A 25,924-nucleotide genomic window follows, 5' to 3' on the forward strand; every position below is an offset into this window, starting at 1 on the left:
TTCTCTCTCCGTCTCTAAGCGGACGCGCTTTTAGCACGCACTTTTCTACGCCGTTAACCTTCGCGACTCCACGCCCAAAATAAATCGCCGAAGGCAGGGAGGAGTATGGCGAACGCGCGCGGCGAAAGAAATCCATTGGAAACCGAAACTTTCAATCCGATCGATCGTACCTCAAATGCGAATTGTCACCTAAATATGATTATTGAATATTATAATACGCAACGTTAGGCATGAACAATTAATAGGATTTAGTGATAATTAGTTGAATTAATTAAATTCTTTAATATTTAAGTCAAGAGGAAATTTGTGCCATTTGAATTTAAACGTGGGTATAATAATTTGTAACAATGGAAAATGAAATGTTATACTTATGGCTATAACGAACTCTATAGCTTTCCTAACAGAATTATAATTTATAAAAACGGATAAGAACCGTTATCGAAACTACTATTAACAAATTACGAAGACGATTCACGTGCTTTTGCGAAATCGATCGAGAGCATGCTCCCCTATCCTCGTGCATTTTTATTCCGATATCGACTAGTTCGTTATCTCCGCACATTTCATTAAATATATTCATCATGCACGAGCGGCGGAATGATTGGTAAGGTGCCAGGAATTGAATGGCTCACTTCACCGTGGAGCTTATCCGACAGCCCAAAAGGCCGGTGGCATGTAGTCCTTAAATTAGTCCAAAATTATTCGGCGCGATTCGCAATTAATTAAAGCTTAATATCGGACTTTCCACTTGGAAATTAGCCATAATCGGATAATCAATATCTGTATTAATATATATTATACTATGTAATGGAATATTATAACGTATGTAAAAGCACCAGAGAGAGAAAGAGAGAGAGGGGGGGAAGGGAAGGAGAGAAAGAGAGTCACATACCCCCCGGGAACCCTTCCATCACGAAACTATCTCATCGAATCTGCAAAGGTCGATGCTTCCGCGGCAAGACGCAACTTGAATTATCCCCTCGCACATCATTCGACAGTAATTTCCGCGTCCCCTAATTCCGTCACGTCGCGTACCGATCGCGGCGCGGATGCGTCACCCTCTGAATCCGACTTCCTTGTCGTACGAGTTCCGGGCGAGAGACGTATGGGCGGGGGGGTAGCAGGACAGGAGGGATACGCGACTTAACGGAGGAAAATCATTATCGTTAGTGATGATACGGAGAAAAATGTACGCCGACGAGTGGAAAAATCCATTGGGTCGAGGATGACACCTCGATCGGCGCGCACACTTCCTGAACCGGCCGGATCGTCCCCCTCTCACTCCGCCGTTCGCCCGCCGCGCAAACGTACGCGCCTTTCTCTCTCGTTCTCCTCTCTCTGGTCGCGCGCCCGCGAGCGAGCAGAGGGTGGAGGAAAAGAAGTAACGGCGGCGGCGGCGGCGGCGGCGGCGGTGGAGTAGAAGCGAGCACGAGGACAAGGCGGCCAGGAGAGGCAAGAGGCGAGGAGAAGGACGCGTATGACGAGGAGTCGCGGCGGCAGGCAGGGAACAGAGCAGGGGGCCCAGCTAGCGAAGGGGGGTTGCGTGAAAGAGGAGAGATAGCTCGCGTAAGCGGCGTAAAGCTGTGCGGGCGCGATTGGCCGTTTCCGCCGTGTCGCTCGTACCGATTGGCGGGTCTGCCTTCCCCCCCGGAATATATCGTGTTATTTCAATCGATATCTCTTCGAGTAGCCAACGACGGATTTTTCGTTCACCGCGACCGCCTTATCAGCGCGCCTTTCCACCGCGCGCGCTGACGGTGCTTTTTTTCTCCATCGTCCCCCGTTTAGCACACGCACGCACGGACGGCGGACGGAGCCAAGAAATCGCCGTGTCCCCCCCTTTGGGCCGGTTTAGTTTGCGAGAGACGCCGCGCGCTCGCGCACAGCGCTACGTCCGCGCTTCTGCATCCGGTTTATCCACGCGCGGGCCTACCCCCGGTGCATATAAAAAAACTCATCGCGAGCGGAAAAAGTGATAGTTTCTTAGCGGACGTGGTTCGTCTCGTGGAACTCCTTGGAACACCTCTCGTCACGCCGGGCCCCATACCCTGACCGCGGACCATTCAGCCGCCGCCGTCGCACAGTCGCGCGCGCCTACGATACCCGGGATCGCAACGAGCGTGGTGAACGAAAGTAGTACGATACCGCGTGCTGACTCGAGACGCAGCAAGATTGTCGAAACCTGATGGAGAAACTCGCGACGAACGTGTTAACCGCTCACGTTGGGCTCCGTAGAACGACAAGAAAATCTGATTGATCCACCTCGAACGCGCAATTCGAAAAATCGTCGGAGAACTGGAACAAAGGCTTTTGTTAACGTGAAGGGGGAAAAGAGGAGAAAAAATCAGATGAAAGTGCACAGAGAATTAACGAATTAAGAAGTCTCGATCGCGCCGAAGCAACTGAAGCACTTTTGGCGCCAAGGACTTTGTTCGCGAGTGCAAGGCCGTGGCACGTGCTTACGCAACGATCAGCGGTACCGTTGCGCAAAGGATGATGATCGGTCGAGCGTCGGGTCAGTCGGGGTAAGGTCCGTTCGCCGACCAGCGTTGCGAGCGCGACCGGCCTACCGCTGCCATGTTCCTTATCAAAGGGAATCGTAACGAGAGTTAATGAGGAGGTCTGACGATCGCCGAGCTTAACATCGGTCTGCCGCTTGCGTAACACCCATGGAGCGTACGAGCATTAATTGGCCGATCGAGAAAGTAATCGCGGCGAACGACAAACGATATCTTTCACACGCGCCGTTGTAAAACAAAGAGAGAAACCATGGGGTTCCGTAAACGCATGCGAAGGCAGCCACTATCGTTTCCTCACGCGATGATTTCCCCATTCTCGATTACGTAAGGCCCCATAGAGATCGGAGAGGCCTCGCCCGGTTCAGACGTGAAACGCGCACAATGAGGAGCCGCCGTTTGGGAAAAAGATCGACGGGTGAGATTGATCGGAACAATAGCGATCGAAGAGCCAGTCCGCGTTCGCGGCGGACGAGTTTTATGCGAGCGTAACGGTCAACAGTCTGTGTTCAACTAGTCAAGGACCAAATGCCGTAGATCCATACGGTTGTCGGCTCGATCGAGATCCATTCTAGTCGTACACCACCCTGTGGATAGCTACCCTCTGTGAACTTTATAACAATAGCGATCCGCGTGTGAACTCGTCCTGTATATGTATATTTTTTTAAATCGGGACGCGAACTTCGAAGTCACGTGTTACAAGCGGCAAACGTGTTACAATACTTTCGTTCGTGTCAAACGAAGAGATATTCTTACGTGCGACAACAGTCCCGGGACGCGACTTTAAATTCTGTATCGAGTGATCGAGGGGCGCGCGAGCGCTCACGATCATGCCGGCAGTGCCGGGGCCTTTCGTGTCGTCGCGCGTGGATCGGGGCGGGTGGGACTCTTCAGGTTGCGTGCTCGAGATTCTTCCCTGAAGATGTATGGCACCAATGAAAGCCACGGGCCGAACCACGGGCCTTGGACACCGCCCCCCGCGCCCCAACCGCTCCCGCCGCAAGCCCAGCATCAAAACCATCCCCGACCTCACCCCCACAACCATCCGCCGAGCCACCCGCCGTACGTACCGTCGACGTATCAGCATCCTCATCACCACTTGCCGCCCCAGGTAATTATTGATGGATATATTCCACGGCTAGTTTGAGGCCAAAGATCGAAAATTCACGCCAGGAGAGCGGCGACCACGTGGCTCCAGAAGAGAGCTTATCCCCGGGGGTGCGTTTGTCACGCGTGCTAAATAGCTATACAGTCACGATTCTAATGAATCTAATTATAAAGCCTGATAAACGTCTGAAGCATATTTAACAACTAAAAAAATGTGCTCTTTAAATCTCTGTATTATGTCTATATATTAAATCTCTATATTATGTCTTACACATTCGCATTAATAATTATGAATAATAATAATATGATGCTAACAAAAATATTAAAAATATTAAAAATATCAAAAATATTAAAAGATTTTGGGATGAAAGAGAAATCGCAGATGGATTACTTCTCAAAACAAATCAGTGTTTCGTTCACTAATAGTCAATTGCAGGGGAAGACTATAGGTACACGATAAGTAGTTTACGGACATAGCGTGTAACTATCCCTAGATGTACTTCACTCGCTTGTTTAATCCGACGATTAATCACAAAGTGGAGATCGCTGTCCGATGACTGCTTATTAAATTATCTACGTCATTCGAATTATGGTTATATCTGCGAGAGTGTCTTTACCCGCCGTTAAATGGAGGGTGTTTATCGGACAATCGTCGTGCGATCGAAACGTAAACCCTTTCGTACCTAACCATTGCTATACAATCTTCGATCGTTCAGATCTCTCGTCTTTAAGGTGTCACGTGTTACGTTAAAATCACGACGAGCCTTCAGATATTTCCCAAAATATCGACATGACAGGAGTGGCCGAAAACGTTCGTTAATAATTAATACTTTCAAGATGCCGCGCTAAAAATGACCGTTGCATATTTGATCGCTCTTTCGTAGAAGTTGGCGCGGCTCGCGTCGGAAAACTTTCAAATTGAAATTATTTTTTCGTGAAAACAGACATCGCTCTCTTCCCGTCGCGCCGTTGTCCCCGATTAGTTTCTCGATGGAAATGGCGACCCTGTATCCATTATATCGTCGAGTCATACGAACCGAGTCGAATATAGCGTTACCAACGACGTCGTGACAAGACCGCAAGGCCGGCCGATCATTGATAGACTTTTGCTCGATCGCCGATATTCGCCTAGCAATTCTGCACTCTTGACATTGGGTTCGGCTGGCTATCCGCCGACGCACATTAATGCGATCGATAGCCCGCTATCGCGCGATCTCGCGGCCTGTCGGCTTGTTTTTTTTTCTTTACCAGCCTACCCCACACAAGTCGCAGGATAACGACTACCTTTCGGCATCCTTAATTTCGATGTGCCGCGTCGTGTTATTTGATCCTATCCGCCGACGAAACAGGAAGCCCGATTTTGCCTACCATAGCAGGAGGAAATAAAAAGAGAGATGCCTTGGTGTTTGTAACAATATCAAAAAAATTTTTTTCAGACATTTAGTCAATACATTAATCAAAACTGAATCCTTTTTTCTCTATTTTATTTTTCTTAAAAATAATAAAGCTTATTTATGCGTAACTTTTACAAACTAAGTCTAATAGCGGCAATTTTTTTAGAAATTATAAAACTAATCGAATAATAGACGATGATATTTGACCATCTATCTGCAATTAACCGATTCACATAGGTAAAAAACTTGTCTCAATGAGATATAATAGATAGACGAGAGAACGTCAGAGGATTGGAGCATCTCTATATTCGACTCTAAAATTAGACAGATGCAAGAAGTAGGGAGGTAGCGAGACAGGACAGACCGCAGAAATCGGTTCCGCGGAAATCAAATCGCCAGGTACTTTTTAAGCAGCTGATCGGCGAACGATTGTTCGTGTCGACCGGAAACGGACAACATACCTCGCGGAGGATCAACGTGCAACGATTCAGGCGGATTAAAGCTGACAATTATAGGGACCCGGAGGGAAGAGAAAGGGTGGTGATTCTCCCCCTTTTCCTTTATATTACAGTACACACTATCCGCCGCGGTAGTTTAGATAGATAGGTGGGTAGGTAGGTCCGCGAATGAGTCAGGTCATGCTAGGTTAGATTGGACGTTGTCTCCGTACACGTATGCACTCGCGTATGCGCACACTATATACATAAAACACGCACACATGCACACACATACGTGCGTACATGGGCAACGATATACCATATGTGAGCCGCTGCTGCACGGCCATCCTGTGCGTGGGTGGACGGAGGGCACCGTGTGTGCGTGTACGCGTGTGCGCGCCTGGAGAGAAGGCATATGGTCAGCAGGTGAGACCTTCGCTTTGTATTCCAAGTGTATAAAGTAGCCCACTTCGAGTGGCCCGACGTTACTCACGGACGTAACTCACGGTAAAAGGGGAGAGAGAAAGAGGGAAAAAAAAAGGAAAGGAGGAAGGGTTGCATGCCGGCTCCTCCTGAAATGCTAACGATCCCTTCGAGCATCAGCATCAGAAGGAGACCTGCCGACGCGAGCTACGGAACCATCCGTCGCGATTCGAATAGCAGGGAAACGAGGTCGTGCATTTTTCATGCAAGAATCCCGCGGTGAGTCGCCTCGGTGCAACTGTATCAAAGATGACTCGTCGAAATAAAACAGATACGAAATAAGAGGCAAAACAGTCCCTTATCACGCGTTAATAAATCACGTGGACTGAAAATAGTCGCGATCCCTCTTTGCGAGAGATTTTGCCTAGATTTTGCTGCACTACAAGGAAAGAACGCGGATAGAGTTTAATGAGCGATCTGAGTATTAATAAAAAATGGCGGGCAGGGGAGACAGAAACAAAAATATGAATATTGCAAAGGGGTAAGAGCGGAGGATGAGTAGAATCGGAACGAAAGATGCTCCTAAGGAAATACAGTGGGTGTCATTTGATATATTTTTCCATTATTAAGGACATTAAGCCGGCGGCCCGCAGGCCAACTCTCTTCTTTCCGTTTTCTTCTTCCTCTTTTCATTTCTCCTCGCGGGCCCCGGCGCGACCGCGACTTCTCTTTCTCTCTCTCTTTTTTTTTACCGCGGCTGGCGACGGCGATAAATCAGAAAAAAAGATTCAAACCGTCAGTATAGTCGGGCGTCGGGACGCAATTTTCCGTCTGCCAGGAGATAAAAATTTGATTAATGACCGCGTAGTTTTGAAATTTAAGAAAGCTGCGGCATTCTCACCGAACTCCGACGAAAAACTTCCAGGGAGAATAATAGCCGACATTGTTCGTATGTCGATGCTGTCGAAATTTCATTACTCGTTATCTCCGAGAACCGTTAAAAAATAATAGCCGCCATTTCTACACTTTTATGATAATTTAATTTATAATAATACGTTTGTGAAATTAAAGAATATTGATCGGAATTGTACGAATTTTCAATATATGTATATTTCATTCCTCATTTCATTCCTACGTTTCACTATGCAACCTAAATGCGACAGTGTGTAAGGAAATTCGATAATTTATATTATTAATATGCAAAGATAGTCATTTGATCGACGAAACGTCTTACATCCAAAGTTTAAAGAAAATCTCGACGGGGCACTCGAGACAGTCGTTAAAAATTCGCGTCGCGGACCGACCTCGGCGTCAAACCGTTTTTTCACGAACCCTTCTGTCACTCCCGACTCCCGGTTAATCATCGTGAAAGTCCGTTTACGAGGGGCAAAGAATTCGAAAGGGAAAACCCGTGTTGGCAAGCAATTACACCTTAAAAATATCGAACAAGCAGATTGAGATTACACAATACAAGTAAACAAAAATATACTCGATATAATAGACGTATTTTTTTTCTAGCTCTACTTTTTTCATATGAATTAAAACAATTATATCAACGTATCTATTATATCTCCGCCATACGTCCAATATATTATTTTTGCAGGCATCAGTAATTTTTTAATATCTCTCGTATTTTACAAAATCGATGCAAACGCGTCCCAATGCTCGTCGGGCGTACCGTTTGTACATCGATTAAACGGAGCCTCAGCGTTCGTAACATTTCCCCCCTTGAGTACCACAAAACAGGAGCAATTTCATTCAAATCGGTGACGAACAACAGCCGGCGGACCGTGTCCGGGCGGAGGTAGAAAAAGGCGAGGAAAAAGGCGCGGAATAAAATCGCGTCGGGCAGCCTCTCCCTCTCCCACGGGGATTAAAGAGTCCAGGGATGCCCAGCGAGCACCGAGATCGTCGTCACCCCGTCAAGTATCCGCAGTCACGTCGAACGGTGAACGGGGGAAAGGGTTGAACTCGCGGAAACTTGAGAACCCCCGGTGACAATTTCAATTCTCTCTTCGTCTCCCGCCCGGCCGCCCCCTCCCCTCTCGCTCTCACGGAGCCAGGCGCTCCTCTCGTCGCGAAAGGGGTGACCTAAGATTCTTAAAACTTCTCACGAGATTTTTCGATTTTAATTACAGTTTTAACATATTTTAATAAAATCCTCCGCCGTCTTCGCGAGTCCATCCGTCCATCTCCTCACCCCACCTCACCTCCCCGCTACCCGCCGCTTTAATTCCGCCAAGTTTTCGGCCCTTCTATTACCTCGCCCGACCACTCTTGCCGCGGACTGTACGCGGCCTTAACGTTAACCCTTTCGTTCGTTCACCTACACCCACACCCGCGGTACTGGCGTAACACCTGTTCCCCGAATGAGGAGAACCCGAAATTGAACGTGCCTCTGCCGGTTACGCGGCCCGATCCGCCGCTCTATCAGTTTCGGTTCTTCCTCACGGCGCTCAGGAAGAAACCGGAGTAGTGATTGAACCGCCCTCGTAAGCACCGCCGTGCAACTCTCCATATGCGTGAACGCGATTTTTCGACCAATTCTTTTCTCGAGATTTTCGTCGTTGTGCCGAGATCGATGGAAGCGAAGCCGATAATAAACTGTAAGCATTTGAACGACGGAGTAATCGCCCGCAAAATTGACAGATACTGAATGTTTAAAGACACGTGACAGATCGAATGTATGCATATACTACAGACGTACTAAATGTATTTGCAGGGATCGTAAAATTACATGCCTTAATAGTGACGCGTTTGCGTTAAACACACGCGCGCCACAACGATATTCTAAATCAGGCCGAGAACGAGCTAGGTTACAAATTTCGTCGGGGTTCCAAGTTCTCACGCTGGTTTCAGAATCGGAGCTTGTAGTATCGGTCAGTAGGTCAAGTTACACCGCACCTTCGTTCCGCGATTATAAACGTTGGCTCTCGGCCTTGCAGTACCGCGACCTTGGTAACTTCTAATCGCCAAGTTCAACCACCACTACGACGCGGATTAGATGATATAACGCCGCAATACACAATTTCGCGCTTGACTTATAACAGTGCTATAATTTAACTTTAGTACATTTCCGTAAGAACTGACGCAAACAAGAGAGATACGAGGATCGATCAAACCGCGCGTGTTTGTAAAATCTGCCGAAACTGTGGAAGAATATATAGTATCTTGGAACAACGTACTTTTTATCGTTAACAAAGCTCTCTCTTTTCTATTTATTTATTATGAAATATGATTTAATTAAACTTATTCTTATCTAAATAACTTCTCTATATTAGTAAAAATCTGTTCCATGATACAACATTTCTTACATTTATCTTGTGGTTTTACTCGCCTCGTTTACTTCTCAATAACAAATATTTTTCGTAGCTGAACAATTTATTGCATTCAAAGCTTTTGTAAAACTTTTGCAAATCCGAGGAGGCGAGTAACCCCTTCAGTTTCGGCAATGCGAAAGCGATGGCGATCGACTACGAAAATGTACGGCGGTCAGGGTCGATTTGCCATCCTCCGTTGCTCGGCGAAAAGTACAGCGTACCAACTAACCCCGGCAGTTCTTCTCGCAGATCTTCATGCACAAGAGCGCGATGCAGATGCACGCGAGGGAGCTGAACGCGGGTGCACTGACGAGGCCCGGCGGCGGCGTCGGCGGTCTGGCCGGTTTGGGTGTCGGTGTCGGCGTCGGCGTCGGACCGGGCGGCATGATCGCCAGCAACGAAGTCAAGCCGCACCAGTGCCAGCAGTGCCTCAAATCGTTCTCCAGCAATCACCAGCTCGTGCAGCACATCAGGGTCCACACCGGCGAGAAGCCATACAAGTGCAGCTACTGCGACCGCAGGTTCAAGCAGCTCAGCCACGTGCAGCAGCATACACGACTGCATACGGGTGAGTGGTTCTCTTGTATTGTTAACTGCTTGTGTTGTTAACGATATCGGGTAGGCGTATAAGCTTTTTCTTCGATTACGCCCGATTAAAGTCGACCGCCGCGTAATCGGCACCGCCCGTAAATTAATGCAGAATAATACGCGTTAAGCTCTGGTACCGCACCACACCCCGCTGCTGCCCAGGGCTCGTCGTTATAGAACTCGCGCCGAGTTATTGGTCAATAAATTAGTGCACGAATATATATTGCTGTTATAGTAAATTCTATGAATACTATATCGCCCGGGCTATAGCCAATAATCAATAAATTAATATGCAGTTATTGTCTGTACGGGCAATCATGCGTCCCGATTGTGACTAACTTCAATGCGCGCCAGTGCGAAATTGCTTTGTGCATGCAACATGCGTGCAAGTAAAATATTCCTACGCTCATAGAGACACGGTCGAACGAACGAACGAACAAACGAATGAACGAATGCATCCTATCATCCCGCACACTGCTCTTTCGCGCCCCGCGAGACTTCCAATATTTGGATAACGATGCATCCGCAGCCGCGTAGGAGGCAGCTTGCGACTAAAATAACATCGATCAGGCCGGACCAGGCACGAAGGATTTGCAATAATGAGAAAACCCGATCTGGCTGCAAAGGCAAGCCAATGGGTCGCGTCCGGGCAGAAAGAATTTCATTAAGGGATGAGCGTAGTCACTCGGAAGGTATTAGCCTCGCAAGCGAACGGTCAGCGCGCGCCGCGTACGACTACTAGCCCCTTGGAAAAATCTCGTTGACCTTAACGAAGATTTGCTTTGGCGAAGCAGCGAGAAAAAAAACAAAGAACAAGAGAAAGATGGCCCGCGTCGGGTATTCGAGCTATTTAATCGAATCGTCCGAATGCGGAGTGAAAGAAAGAGAGAGAGAGAGAGAGAGAGGGGTACGAAACCCTGAGTAACAATCGATCCAAGGGAAGGTTCGTTGACAAAGTAAACGGATCCCCGACGTTTCTTTGCCGATGTAACGAATCGTCGAGTCGTTTTCTCAAATCATCCTTCGACGAATCATGAAGAGAATCGTTTTGTGCAATGTAAATCCGTAGTATATACTCGCGACGCGATACGACTCGAGCCGAGTCTCCCTCGATCGGATTTATAAAAGCAGACATCGTGGATTTGACGAGAATATCCAGCGTAACCTGGTTTTCCACTTAGCGCTTATCTTTTTATTTTTTATTTCACACCGCGCCGCTCCGACCGAGCTTGTCGTTTCTTAATCGTAAATAACGGCGAAAGAAAGACTTGCATTGATTTTAGCCGGCCCATCTTTCGACCTCCCGTCTTCTTGTTCTACATCTCTCTCTCTCTCTCTCTCTCTCTCTCTCTCTCTCTCTCTCTCTCTCGCTCTCGCTCTTTCTCCCTCTCTCCTCTCTCCCTCGCTCTCTCCCTCTCCCGATCTCTTTCTCTCGCCCTATTGCGAGAGGGCCACCCACATCCAAATAACTACTGCTCAGCCACCCCTTACATTAATAACCGCCCTTCCCCACATATCCCCACATATCCCTTCATCATCGTCCTCCTTCGCAGGGTGGTGCTCGAGTTGGGCGTGTATGCACGCGCGTACGTAAAGGGTCGCTTTGGATTTCTACACTTCTACCGATAAAATGTTTTAAATGCACCCGTACCGTGCAGCCCCCGACCTCGGTTGCACCGACGGAGAGGGTGCAAACCTTGTAACGGTATCTCGTGACGACCTGCGAGTGCTCGGAGCCAAGTTTAGCCGCGAATCGAAATATTTCTATTTTCGAACGTCTTAAGGAGAAATGATTGGGCGGTGCGAAATTTATATCCATACAACATGCAAACTCAACAAGCTTGTTGACTCCCTGTAAATCATAAATGTTATTTCTTGCCTGATAATTTGTCGATCTTAATTAGTCGCAATTTTATTATTCTTTATATTTATCGTTATCCCAATAATTTTTCATCAGTAAGACATTTCGGAATAAATGTAAAAGATCAAACATAGAAACATACGAACATTGAAAGTATATATAACGTCGAATACATTCATTAGATCGCACTTTGCATTGAATAAAAATCACAATTCCAAAATTATATTTATTTAATTTTCTGTTAATTTTGTTTATATAAATCGGGAAAACAATAATACGTTGGTACGTACTAATTAATATCGAAGTAATGCGAATGCGAAGCGACATACTCGGAAGCGCGCATTTTTGCAACAGAACAATCCCGTTACAGCGTTTGCACCGCGTATTGATTTCTCATTTCGATGAAATTCTGGCGCGGCGGGGCACGCGGCGATTGGTCGTTCGCATTCAAAAATCGGCGGGAATTCGCCGGCGTGCCGACGTGCCCCCTTCCTCCCCCACCCGTCGTTCCATCGCTCCGCAAATATGCACACGAGTTACATCGTTCGCGCGCATATATGCACGCGTGTCTATATATTATACATATAATTCATTAACCGAAATTTACACGAGAACGCACGGCCGGTAAAATCCATGGGGTGGGAGAGCGAAACGAAAGAACGGACGGTGGGAGGGCAGGCGGCACGGAGAATATAATATCGACGAGTGTCCACGATATCGATAGCTGGTCAATATCTGTAGCCTAGACAAATACCTGGCGAGGGTGCGGAGTGCAAGGGAGAGGGAGAGAGAGAGAGAACGAGAACGAGAACGAGGGTGAGCGAGTCCGTTCACCCCCTCTCGTACCAGCGGCGCGCAAGGATGACCAAACGGCCGGGCCAATGAGAGTCCGGCTCGCCCCACCGAGGCCGCCGCGTGCGAAAAAGCGCGGGAATTTTTCGATCGCCCGATCGCTCAATAATGGAACCGAAGTTACGTGCCGCCACCGTCGCAAGCGCACACGACCGCGCGAGCGCATGAACGCGGTCATATGTATATTCACACGTGCACGCAACGTACACACCCAACACACACGCATGGATGTATGCACACGTGCGTCCGTGAGCGTATGCGACGATCGGGATGCACCCGGAGAGAGAAAGAGAAACGGAGAGAGGGAGAGAGAGAGAGTCCATGCACATAGCAGGCCAGAGGCTACCAAAGATTATCCCTTCGGCAGCGGGCAAAACTCAATTTCCCGGCCAAAATCTAATGATCGACCGCCCTACGCGCCAGGGACTAATCGGTTTTCCCGGAGCCGCTAACTAGGCGCGTGTGTTGGCTGCGAAAATCGCCGCTCGAAAAGCGGTGCAGATAGAATGGCGCGGAACAATCTCAAAGGACTACGGGTATGCGATTGTTAAACGCTGCGAAAGCTCGTAATCTGGGCGTCCATTTGGTAACATCTATGACCTAATGATCCGTCTATGAGCGTAATCGACGCTATGAAAGACGTCGATGCGTAATGGTTACCGATAACACATCGGCATTCTCCCCCCGAGCGACTACGCAACTACGTATTCTCATTGGATGTAATTTGTAAAGGATTTCCGCGGAATGGAGCACGCGATTTTGCGTCCATCGGAAGGACCGCCAAGTGCGTTAAAAAGGGGACTAGCTCGCCGTGAGGGCGTCGCCGCGACGCCGACGGTGATAGCGATGCTTGAAAAAAGGAGCACGTCCTACCGAAGAAATTGACCGGACAATTTTAAAGCCTACTTAATACTGCGAAAAATTGCCGTTTCGTCGGCGCATGAATAAAAATTAAGGCTTTCTGCCTCGACCTCCGTTTCTCACCGTGTCCCCGGCTTCTGGGACGCGGAACAGTTTGGAAACGAGCCTGCATATCCGTATTTACGAGGTGCCGCGGTAAAACGAGGAAAAGGACGAACGTTCCCGGATTCCAGACCCCAAGTCCTCCTTTCGTCCGCCACCTCGCTTCCTCAGCCTTCCGGCAGCAGTCTGTTCCGGGTCCGCGCGTTTTTCCGTCCCTCTCGCACTTTTAATTCGCTAATTTCGCCGGTTAAGAATTCATGCGGCGGAATGCCTCTCGGCGGACGTCTCGAGAAAAATCAAAGCGAGGAGAAAGCGGCGCAAGGGGGTTCTGGGGGTCGAGAGCGCCGCGGAAAAGAGCGACGCCGGTGGTCCCTTTATCACAAATGGCGCGGAATGAAAGATTAAATAACAGCACGGCGACGCTTTGAGCACGAGAAATAAAAATTACGAGCGAGATGACGACGGAGGAGACGAAAAGTCGCGAAAGCTTTTGCCCAACGAGCTTTCGCCTAAATATATTCTTTTTTCAGCGGCCACATTCCGCCGACTCGCGGTGAAATTATCGACGAAATCTTCGCATTTCGAGAATATTCTAAACCCGGAAGTTGATTAATTTTCGTTGATTAATATCGCAGGCTAATCAGCTAGCCGACCTATAGCCTCGCTATGAATGTTTTAACAGAACGAGCGTTAGTTCTAATATCAGCCCGCGTTCAGCGCAGCGTACTCGTAAATTACTCGTACGCCAGAATTCATGCATTCATGCAATTTTGCGAGCGATGTAACCGGTCCGTATTTAGTAATTAACACACTCAACTTCGGCTTCGCCATAGCGACTTAAAAAGACACGATTATCGATAGACACTGAAGTTCGTAACTTCGCGATCTTTCTCCTTGCATAACTGGCTTCGTACAAAATTTCGTCACGCTGAGATACAACTAATATGTTATTTACAAAATTATTACATTTGGAAATATTATCTGAAAAATATTATTTGAATAATTATATACGTGATGCTTAAAGAGAGAGTCCTCGTAGTTTTTTATTCCACAACCAAAAAAATCGTTCCGCTTCGCGTTTCTCGTTTGCTACAATCGAATGTGTTCCGTGCGTATCCGTTAGAGTTAGAATATCGGTTAAACTTCGGTGAGAAAAGATATGACTTCGGGGGGGGGGGGGGAGAAAAGAAAAGTGATTAAGCCGGGAGGAACGCCGTATGGTCCGTGGTCGAAGAAATGAACGTACAGTCACGGCGCATATGCATAGCCTATCGACGCGCGCATCGGCCTATTCTAATTTTCTACCAACCCTTCCGCGGCGGTTCCGCATTTTTTCCATGAGGGTTAATTTGAATAGAGTCTCTATCTCGTGGGGATGGAGGGAGGATGATACGTACGCCTACGCTTTTTTTCCCTGTCTCGACCTTGGATCGTATCGAACGAAATGATTCGACAAATGAATAGACTGACCGTCAATCTTTTTTTATACGCCTGTCGAGCCCTGCTGTTGCGGGATCGCTTCCGTTATCGATTAGACCGCGACGAAACGACGACGGGAACACGATCGCGAATCGCCTTGGCAATTTTTCCGACTCATTGCGAGCCCGCCCGCGCGCCGATTGTCACCGCACGGCGCTGTTTGTGATACAAGATAAGGAATCTCGGTGCAATGTTTGCACGACGTTCTGTTGACAGATCCGAATGGCGAACTAATAGCCAGTAAATTGACATTTTTGCGCAGCATCGTAACGATAGAAAATTCTGCGAAAAACAGAATTAAAAAATGCGAACGCGACGGTAATTTATTTTGCGAAATTGCGAATTTTCTGAACGGAGTCGAGTTTGGCCTTCGCAAAGTCGAAACTACGACGCTATATATCGTTTCGCTGTTTTTTTTTTTGTTTTGTTTTCTTAGCACTTTTAATTATACGAAGGAATGATTGCGGAATATACAAGTACCACGTTCTCGAATTGCTTCTCAAACGAGGAACAACGGTTAAGTCCTTTTTCACGGAGACTCGGCGAGTCTCCTATCTTTTTGTCCAACACCTTGTACGGCCTTAGTGGTCGATGAAACTAATTACGCGGGATGGCAAAACGTGGGCTATAGTATGCATATTGTGGGGTATAGTGCACTTACTTCGTTTTTTCCCACTCGCAGTTAATTAAAATTTAATGGGAAGGGAAACCGCGAGAGCTCGCCTAGCCGGACAAATCACGTGACTCTCGAGAGTTCTCGGCAGAGTTCAGTTATGAAGAAAGGAAGCTCGAGATACTTTTAGACGGAATTTAACGCTCCTCGGGAATAGCCCGCGTTTAATGCACGAGCTGATTTAATAATCGGATTGTGCCTTAATATCGGATACTTGGTATTTTAGCACTACCGTATCAAAACGTGTCAGTTTCATAATTTAATTAAAGTTAAAGAAGCAAAATCGTAAAATATATACGTACGCGGGAGATACGCTTTTAAATACGCGGCGAAGCTCGGAGCAGACGAAGTTATTATATTTCATCGCTGTACATATTCTCCACGGACGTTTTTCAAGGCGCGTTCACTTTTTCCGCAACACGCAAATCCGCAGCGCGTCCTGAGATTGTTGCCATGAGAGTGATTTTTTCTGCGGCTATCTTATCGCTCGCAGCTGATATAGAATAGTCCGAGATGCAGCTAGAAGTAATAAGTATTCGTTCAAGTATAAAAAGCAAGGTCGCGTTAGTTTTCATGCTCTCGTGAATTCATCGTTTATTTAGCGCGACGCCGCCGTTTCTCTTCCCGTTAACGATCACATTTTGTGAATAAACGTTCGCACTTTCGGAAGTAGCAATTAAAAATGACGCCCGAGACTGTCGGTGAATCGAGACGATGCAGAAACGCGATTCTCGCAAGACGCTTAAAGAGACACCGCCGTTTTAATCTTTGAATTCGGCCGAAAGTTCACCCTTGCTTTACTGACTTACTTTCGCAACCCTTTCGCGAGCGGAGACGCTCCTTCAAGATTCTCCTAGCGAGACGAAAATCCCTCTCCACGGCGAAACATAAGTACGTCGTGGAAACAAAAGGAATATTTGAAATACAAATAAAATATCCGCGTTGGCCTCTTCCGGCGCAGATTAATTATTCTACAGGAAACTTCGTTTTCGAAATCTCGTCATTTTCATTAACGCAGAGCGCTTTTCGAAAAATGTATATATAAATAGATGTCGAATGCACCGAAATAATATTTCGCGGTTATTTATTTATCGTAATTGAATTTCTCTCCAAGTGCTCGCTAATGGATGTTATTTGTTACCAATAAGCGCCGTGAATAACAATATCCGCGATATTTTTATTCGGAGCGTAAAAGTCGCGTCGCCATATGGCTGCGCCGCGCCGCGAGGGGATTGAGCAGAGAGCCGAATTTCGAACATGTATCGTAAACGGGGACTCGGCGGCTGCAAGCCCAGCCCTCCCGTCGTATTTGTCTCGCGATATATGCGCCGTGTGTAATTACTCTTACACGCCGCGCCGCGGTGAACGGTGTTACACCTAACGAAATGTAGATTAACTTTCTAATCTGGCACGAAAGCCGGACTTTTTGCGCAAAATCAGATACGATCCTCGAGCGCACGCGGCGCGCCGTGAGCGCTATCATGTTTTAACGCGCCGCGGAGAACCGGTCAGTGGGTTAAGGATACTTAATGCTCCTCAGCCTCGAATGCAATAACTTCGAGCCGACAAATGCCACGATGCTGGCGGAGCGCTAACGCTTCTCTCTTTTAATCCTTTTTTTTCTTTTTCCTTTTCATCCGCGTTATCGATAGTTATTAGTAGCGCGCGCGCATACACGAGATAGGTAATTCACACCGCCAGCGCGACGACGTATATTTATTTTGCATCTGCAATTACTCCGATTACCGATGACGCGTCCCGCGTGCTATCGCATCGGCCGTCCAATAATCCAATAAAGAGAAATGAAAGCCGTACAAAATGAGAACCGTCCGCGCTGACAGTCCGGAATAAAAATGCATCTTTAAGTGGAACAAATAGATACCGCTGATGCAGCACCACGATTATCGCGGAAACATTACGACTGCAAAACATGAATCTGTGCATAATTGCACTAACGATGTATCTTACTGAGATATTATTAATAACTTAGTAATATTAATCACTTCGTCTGAGATCTTTATGCGACTTAGATTTAGTCTTTATGGAGGACTGATTTATTTATCACAATATCGAAAGGAGTTGAATAAAACAAGACTGTTAGATCTGTTGAATTTCAACGATATACTATTAACTATTTCATCTAAATAATGAAATATACGAAATATCATTATTGTTATACGTATCTTCCTTGTCTTGGGAATATAATTAATCCAAAGCCGTTAAGGCGCATCAAAGTTTCACTATAATACCAGCGTCGATAATATTTTCCATCTCCGCGAAGAAGAGATGCATCTCTTTATCGGCGCCGCTACTCGGCTCGGCAATGCCAAGCCTCGGACTGGAAAGATTTACGCGGACCATTTATATCGGCCGCTCTCGAGGCCGGCGGGTCAAGAATATTGAGCACGGCCGGCCGTAAAATAAGATATAGATTTCCATCTAGTAAACTTTCTACACGGCATGTGTGGGAGGTATAACGCGCCATACGGCATACGAGAACGCGGCGGATCTCCGCCGTCTTACGTCGGAAACTTCGGGGCTCGGCGTTGTGTGCGCTGTACGATACGTGTCCGCGTTACACACGCTCTATACCCACGTGAAACATACTCGCCGTGTGCGACAGGCTTGAAGGCGCGTGGACGATTTCGACGATGTGCGGGCTTAAGCCCCAACTGAGCTCGCTTTCTCGCAAACATTCATTTCACAACGCGTCGCAACTCTATCGTTCCCGTTCTATTCGAGGTTTTGCGTTCTGAAAACAAGATGATCTTATATCTCGGCAAATTTTTCACTTTCGAATCGAATTTTATCTATAATTAGAGCCGTTCGGAATGGTAGCTCGTTATTAATTCAGTTGTACCAATCTCATCGAGGAATCAAAGGTCGTTCAACTGGTAACTTGGGGTGGAGAGAGAGAGTATAGCCTTCTACAGGGTCTTACGAACAAATGGCTCGCGATGAAAAATCGTAAAGACACGAGGGCCATCAGGACTTAGCTCCGGCCACTCGACAGGCCGAGCGTTCGTTCTGAGACATTAATTTTTACCCCTTTTTACCCTGGTCTGCCTAATGACTCGAGGTTCGTCGCTCCACGACGAGAAAGAGAGAAAGAAAGAGAAAAAAACAAGGAAAAAAATGTCTCGACGAAATGCCTGTTAAGCGACGAGAGATTGTCGTTAGGGGAAAGGGACGATGATCTTGTCCTGCATCCAGAAACGATCGTTAACCATTCTCGGACGGATGCGGATGGAGGAACCAGGCGCCGCGTGTTGTGCTCCTCTTCCGGTGTCTTATATAATTCGTCCTCCTTTTTTCCTCTCTCCTTGACTAGGAGCGCGGCGACCACTTCAACCCCTCGTTTCCGCGGGCCCTCCCCGCTCGACTCGACTCGTTTTCAACCCCCTTCGCCACCGAGAGCGAGCGAGCAAGCGCCAACATCGTCTCGGCGACAATAGGTCTCATCAGGCATCGGGAATAAATTATGCTCGGCTGAGCCCGCGAGAAAAATTACGGGCCGGCCCGAAATTAGAGCTCGTCACGCGGCGGCAACGGCGAAGAGGAAAAGTTGTCGGCGAAGTATTCTGCTCGATGAGTTTTTTGTCTGCGGAAGTATAAAAGCGAAAGCGGTACCTGGCGATCTCTCAATTCCAACCTTAACCTTCGAGTTCCCCTAAATCTACCGACAGGATACGAATCTCTTTCGTTGAACGCTGATTCTTGAACTCAATAACCTCGGCGACTGACGGTGTAATAATAGAACTATATAATTTCACACCGAACTCGCAATGAAGTCGCGGACGAAATCAAGGAGAGGGTCTCTCATCGCATTTCCGTATCGCGGTTCCGATTATTCCACGTGTCGGCCGATCGATTTACGGGGTCGTAACCGATCGCAGAAAAAAAGGGTTCATCGGCCTCGATGCGTGGATAAGCGTGCCACAACGACGAGGAAGGGTTACGAGCCTCAACCGGGTCGGTAACCCCGATGTTCCCCGTGGATGGCCCGAAAAAGCGGAGGCATCGGTCAAAAAAAAAAAGGAAATAAAAAAATAAGAGGTAAAGAGTTTCGGGCAAGGCAGGTGAACCGCTCCGAGAGGATAGGAGGGCAAGAGCGTGGGAGAGAAAGCGAAAGAAAGATGGAGAGAGAGAAGGGACTACCATATGCCCGAATAATGTTCCACCCGCACACGACCAGACTAACCGACAACAACAGGAAGTTCGTTGGCATCATCGTAGTTGTAGGAAGAATCGTGGTGCAGCTTCAAGCGTTGAACGACCTTGCTCGCGAATACTCGAATCCGCGCGATAACGACCTCTTCGTCGTGAGAGGATTAAATTCGTCAGATTATATCAATTCGCTGCCTCGAGGCTTCATAATGAATTTAATACATTTTTCTAGTCACCTATACTATATACACGTAGTAATTAATATCAGACAATGAGAGATCGATGTGCAATCTCTTGAATCATTTTCATTCTATTTTCGGCATTTCGCTTAGAGAATTACAGATTTATTCCTTGTAAATCGCGCAATCTACATGCGGCATCAAATGATAACTGATCGTGGCGTTCAGTGACATTACGAAAGAGAGTTCGTTTCCCGGGAGGGAAAAACGCAACGGAACCAATGCTGCAATGCCATGGAACGCGGGGATGAAGCGCGGCGGAAGCGTAATAAAGACACGTGGGACAAAGTGGAAACTCGGCAGTAATCTTTGCCTCATAAAACTTTCATGGCCGCTTAATACGCCGGCTGACGTTCGGCCGAGCGAATAGGTCGCATTCGACAAAATAAACGCGCGCCTAACCAAGTTACGGAATTATTGATCAACTATTACCGCCCTTTGCTGTGCCCGGCCGCGATTCCCGAACGCTTGCCCGCGTGCCTTACCCGCATCATCAAACGGAGTATCCGCCGCCGGGCCGAGACTAGATTCTCCGAGCTTGCTCGCCCGCCTGCTATCGACTCGAAAATTCACTTCGACTCGGCTGGCTGTGTGTATACGCGAACCTTGAACTTTCGGGCGCTGAGCCCGCACGACGTCGTCGGCGGTGACGACAAGTTGCAAAATGCAACGGCACCGCCGACGACGTCATCCCAGGCGTATCGTTACCCTGGCATTGTCTAGAAACGGAATTGAATCCCAGTGTAATCTCGCTTATTTCGGGTTTCGCTTATTTCGAGCGCCGGCAGACACGCGAGAATGATCTCTACGATTATTTCGCGATTCAACAAAAACCAGGAAGCCAGTATCGGCCGTACGACTCGGCTGAATTCAACCTTGGACGATACGAATATGGAAAAATGGCAGTGCCGCACGAATTTTCGTGCATCGCATCGAAATCTAAACCGAAATCGTAATCGTACTACCGGTCTCGGCGTCTGCGAATTCGTTTGATGATGCTCGCATGACACCGCGGACTCTTGCCGGCTTCGCGACGCCGTTACTACCAGGCAACTAATTAAACTGACTGGAAACGCGAATCCAGCTGGATCATCGTACACTTCTCAAGTGCATAATTCATCATGCTACGAGTACTGTACACACAGCCACTTTCTTCAACGAATATAACGTAAAACCGGGCGTTCAATCCCGAAATGCATTTTCGAGAACAATCGCTGACGGCGAGTTTGGAAGAGGCTGTACCAGGGTGATTTCGCCTAGACTACTGATGATGACTGTACCCCGCGTATGCGGGGGATATACTCACACACCAACGTATCCCTGAACAAACACACACACATACACGGGAGAAATTTCGCACGTACGTACGTACAGCACATTCGCCAGGGGGTAGAAATCATTAAAGGGGCGTGGCGTGCCCGTGGTTGCCCGGATGACGGTCACGTGAACCAAGATGGCCGCCAACCGGGAGGGCTCCCCTCTTTGCAACAGTCATTTGTTATCGGCCATTTTATTTTAATGATTTCCATGCATGCGTGAAACGCTCGGCTGCATTGCTCGGGAAAGGGATGCATACTCTCCCTCTTCCTCTCTCGCTCTCGTTCTCTCCAGTTCTCTCTCTCACACACTCTCTCGCTCTCATTCGAATTCTATGTGCCCGGTAACGTGTTCTCCTAGCGCAATATACGCTATGCCGAACGTGGCACTAACGCCGGTTTCATGGTAATTCCGGACCCTATAAATTTCCAGGCGCGTCCACGATAATGCTCCCGCGCTCTTCTTTCGATAAATCTGATGGCACCTCCCGATAATGATTCTCGCGGAAAGTAATTTCATCTGTCCGACGCTGACCACCCCACGCGCCAATTTCCCACGGAACGGACACACCTCTCGGTGACAGTTTTCGGCAAACGAATTAACATCAAAGGGCTGAAACAGTCATTTAACCGCTTACCGCATTTTAACACCTCTGTGAAGTTAGCAGCTTATTTTCAGAATATAATTGATAGGGAGTTCCTGCTCTCTTTCCTAATATATCTTTTATGCGATAAACTTGTAAAACTTCTCGACATCTCTCTCTTTCATTCGATAAACTTTTAATTAATATAATAATAATCTTTACTTCTCTCAATATTTGGATTTCTAGTCTTTGATCGCGCACTGTAGCTAAATCTCTTGAAAATGGGCACAACACATCTCGTCGGAGTTTTCCAAAAATGAAAGAATTTGTTCAGGAATATCGGAGGTGCTGTCGGGGGGGAACAGAAGGCGGTTCCGGTATAGCAGTTAATTATACGACTATATAGCACGCTTGATTATTAATGACTGTCACGGGAATAATTATCAAAACACAACGACTCAATTGTTCGGGTCTCGCACTAGCCGGGCTAGCGAAACCGTAATTAATGTAGACCAATAAACGCGGCGCGCCCATAACTCGTCTAAATAATTAATTCTCTATTTTTGTTGCGGCGCGAACTCGCCCGAGTGACGTTTACTAGCACGAATTGACAAATTTGCGCAACTAATTTAATATACACGTGATAGAGATCCCGAATCATACCTCGTACATCCGACGATCGTCTTTGTCGCAAAACGGAAATCTTTTTATATCTTCGCGAACAACCGCTTCCTCCATCGACTCGAGGAAAGCGTCAACGATTCCCGGACATGTAAGAAAATTAATGGAGGCTGTCACATTACCGTCGTACTTTTAGGCTAAATTTGAAGTTTAATCGCTTTTCGACTCTCGCTTTAGCAAGAGCAGCGCGGATAAGCGCGCTTTAATTATAGCAACGAACCGAGGCGGGCTACAGACCGCCTTTTCCGAAAATACTTTCCCGTCGAACCAAGGTTAATGCAATCCGCGCCGTACATGAGAAACTTAAATTTTTTAACGGCCACTTTGCACCTAAACGTGCACGAATCTTATATCATTAATCCCCGCCTGAATAACGCGACCGACGCCGCGACGTGGCCCCGAAAGACGCAAAGTACAAAGTGCACACCGCTCTCGTCACGTAATCGCCTGATTTTATTATTGTTTTTTGTGTTAAACTCTTATGCGTTTTTCTTATGTAATATAACTGTTAGAATCGTCATCATTAATCATTATTTTGACTTAATCGTAGAGATAAAGCGAACTCTGCTACGTTATCTATATATATTATCCGATATTCTTTGAAGCTTAATTATGTATCTATTTTATTACGCATGTACATAAAAAAGTGCTTAGCAGAGAGCAGAGAGAATATCGTTCGAACTTCGAACGTCATATCTATATCTTAACGCAAAGTGTGCTACTTCGAAAGATACGTTGATCAAACGAAAATCAGTTGAAATACACTGATAAGTGAAATAGTTTCATTCACTATTCTTGATAACAATGTAACTAGGCGTATAATTCGAGTTTGATACGGTCTCCGAACCTTCAAGATATCTCTACAAGTATCGATATCTACAATCATTTCTTTACGATTGAATCTCTATTCGCAACTTTATCTATTCTATTTTAACGTTTTTGCTCAACTTTTCAATACTGCCAAACGGGTCGTTTTTGTCTCACATGTTGGAGAATAGGGGGTGGTACGAAATATTGCATCGCTCTCGATAATTGCGAAAATTCGTTCTCTGCCTCTCGCGCACCATCGTCATCGCTGTCATCGTCAATTTTTCACGGGAAACAGTGCGTATTCGCCAAAATCGGCACCCCTCACCCGGGTACACGCCAAAATTCGAGGTATCACTCGTGTGGATAGTTCGACGAGTGTCATAGAAGGTCGCAAGAGCGAAAGAGCGGGAGGGTCGAGGTGAAGGGGGCTTGCCAGGAGAGCAGCCATCAGTGCGAACGACGCACGTGCGTGTGAGTGCGTGCAATTTAATGATTTCCAGCCGGAATTTCGATGACGCCGGGAGTACGGGACGAGGGGACCGGGGAACAGGAAGAGAGGAGGGGTGCGGGAGATGGAAACGCGCGGCCGGAAGAGAGAACGAGCGAGCGCGGCCGCGAGTTGGTCAGGGCCGGCGCGTTTCCGCTCGCGAATTCCCGTGCGAGGGATGAATGGAGAGAGATAGAGAGATTGGAATGCGGGAGAGAGATAGAAAGAAAACGAGGGAGAGAAAGAGAGAGAGAGAGAGAGAGAGAGAGAGAGAAGCAAACAGGGAGAGAGAGAAAGAGAGAGAGAGGGGGGGGAGAAAGAGGGAGAGGTCGAAACAAGAGAAAAGACGCTCGGTCGTGAGCGAGATGGGACGTAAATTTTCTAGCGGTGCGTTCATTTGTTCGTTGAACGAAATGCGAATGCATTATACATGGATTGCAGGGGACATTAATTTTCTGCCGTGGACGTGTAGTGGGCCGCGCGCGCGGCAGAACGGTAGGGCCGTGCCGGGCCGGGCCGGGCCGCGGGCTGCTAAGGGGGTGGCCGAGCGCGAGGGGGTGGGTGGCTATCCACCCGGCATATAACATTCACCCGGTACGAGACCCGGGGCGCACGGGTGTGCGGGACGATCAGCACACACCAGCGGTCAGACCGAGGTGGTGGAAAGGTGGGAAGGAGGGAGGTGGCGATTCCACGGGCTCTTTCGTGCTCACACGTCCAACCACGTGCGAGCTTTTGTCGGGCTTTCTACCTACTTTCGCGTGCCCGGTGATTTTGACGAGTGGTGCGGCGAGATGTATCGGCGCCGCGGAAAAAAATGCACTGGAAATGTCGTAAACGGCCGGCGGCGGCCGACGAACGCGCGAGATCTCGCGAAAAGAGTCGCAGGCGCGGCCGGCGTCAAAGGGTCGCTATGCGGCGAAAGGGCGAACGGGGTGGGAAATCATTGGACGTTCTGTCAGAGGTGTTTGATATTCCGAAAATGATTTGCGCCAACGCTAGAGGTAGAGCGACGGTATGAGAGAAAAGAGGGAGAGGGAGAGAGAGAGCGAGAGAGGATTGGAGGGTGTTGGCAGAGAGAGAAAAAAGAGAGGCAGGCAAACCGAGCGAATAGAGAGAAAGGGAGGGAGTGAGCTCAAGGGTAGTAACCGTACGTCAAAATTAAATGTTGAAATTCGTGTAGAATGTCTGGCGCGATAAATTCGTTCGTGCAACAATGATCACGATTTTTAATGAAATAAAATTGAAATTGTCCGGGCCCCGAAATGACGGATAGAATTTATGGCTCGCCCAAATGCAACGTGGCAACAAATATTATATTTTACCTATGGTTGTCCAAGCCAGACAATATTTCGAAATGTTAAAGCGCGAGATATTAAGAAAAAAATGTGTGATTAATCGTTTTTCAGATTGTAACTTGTATTGTACTCTTATTAGTAAAAAATTATAGCTTTTCGTAATCAATAACCGTTATGTAGTATTATTGTAACGTCTTTGTTCCATTGCGTATGAGGATAGGGTTTATAAAATTTGAGAGAGAAGTTCAATATCGAATGTCGGAATGAATACTTGCCGAAGTGCACCGATTCATCAAAAGTTCTTTATAATTCGTAATTCCTGCAGTCGACAAAGGGGGTTTCAAAGAGTTGGGGCTAGACCCTTCGACAAGGCAACCTCGAGCGATCCCTCTTCCCTCTCCCCGCACGTTGTTCCATCTCTTGTCCTTTCGTTTCGCACGCGAGATTTTAAATTTAATCATAACTCTTCGTAGATCCGCGCGAGACCACGCGAATTATTACAAGATGGCAAGCTATTATATTAAAATGAGGAATTATTTAATTATTTTTAAAAAACGCGTTGCTTCCGACTCGCGGAAGCTATACCGAAAGACTCATCTATCTTTCGGAATACGTCACTAATCATCAATCGTGTTGTCGCTTTTATTTAGCAAATTAGCGGAAACTTAATAATTAACAAAAATTCATTAACGAGAGATCATTGTATAAATCACATGTTATTGAGCATTT

At 47.3% G+C, this 25,924-nt stretch overlaps 1 protein-coding gene across 3 annotated transcripts in view; it reads left to right on the forward strand.

Moving 5' to 3' along the window:
• The window catches only part of LOC112465558 (zinc finger protein 853), an 86,999-nt gene that overhangs the window by 22,195 nt on the left and 38,880 nt on the right, over window positions 1–25,924 (forward strand). For 2 of the 3 annotated variants that reach the window (XM_025033144.1, XM_025033146.1), the window contains exon 3: window positions 9,435–9,765. In XM_025033144.1, the coding sequence (XP_024888912.1) occupies window positions 9,435–9,765 (331 nt within the window). The remainder of the gene's footprint in view (window positions 1–9,434; window positions 9,766–25,924) is intronic. The other variant, XM_025033145.1, reaches the window with a different exon arrangement.

The sequence above is a fragment of the Temnothorax curvispinosus genome, unplaced genomic scaffold (assembly GCF_003070985.1).
Source record: "Temnothorax curvispinosus isolate PA1 unplaced genomic scaffold, ASM307098v1 QBEX01015338.1, whole genome shotgun sequence".
Classification (NCBI taxonomy): domain Eukaryota; kingdom Metazoa; phylum Arthropoda; class Insecta; order Hymenoptera; family Formicidae; genus Temnothorax; species Temnothorax curvispinosus.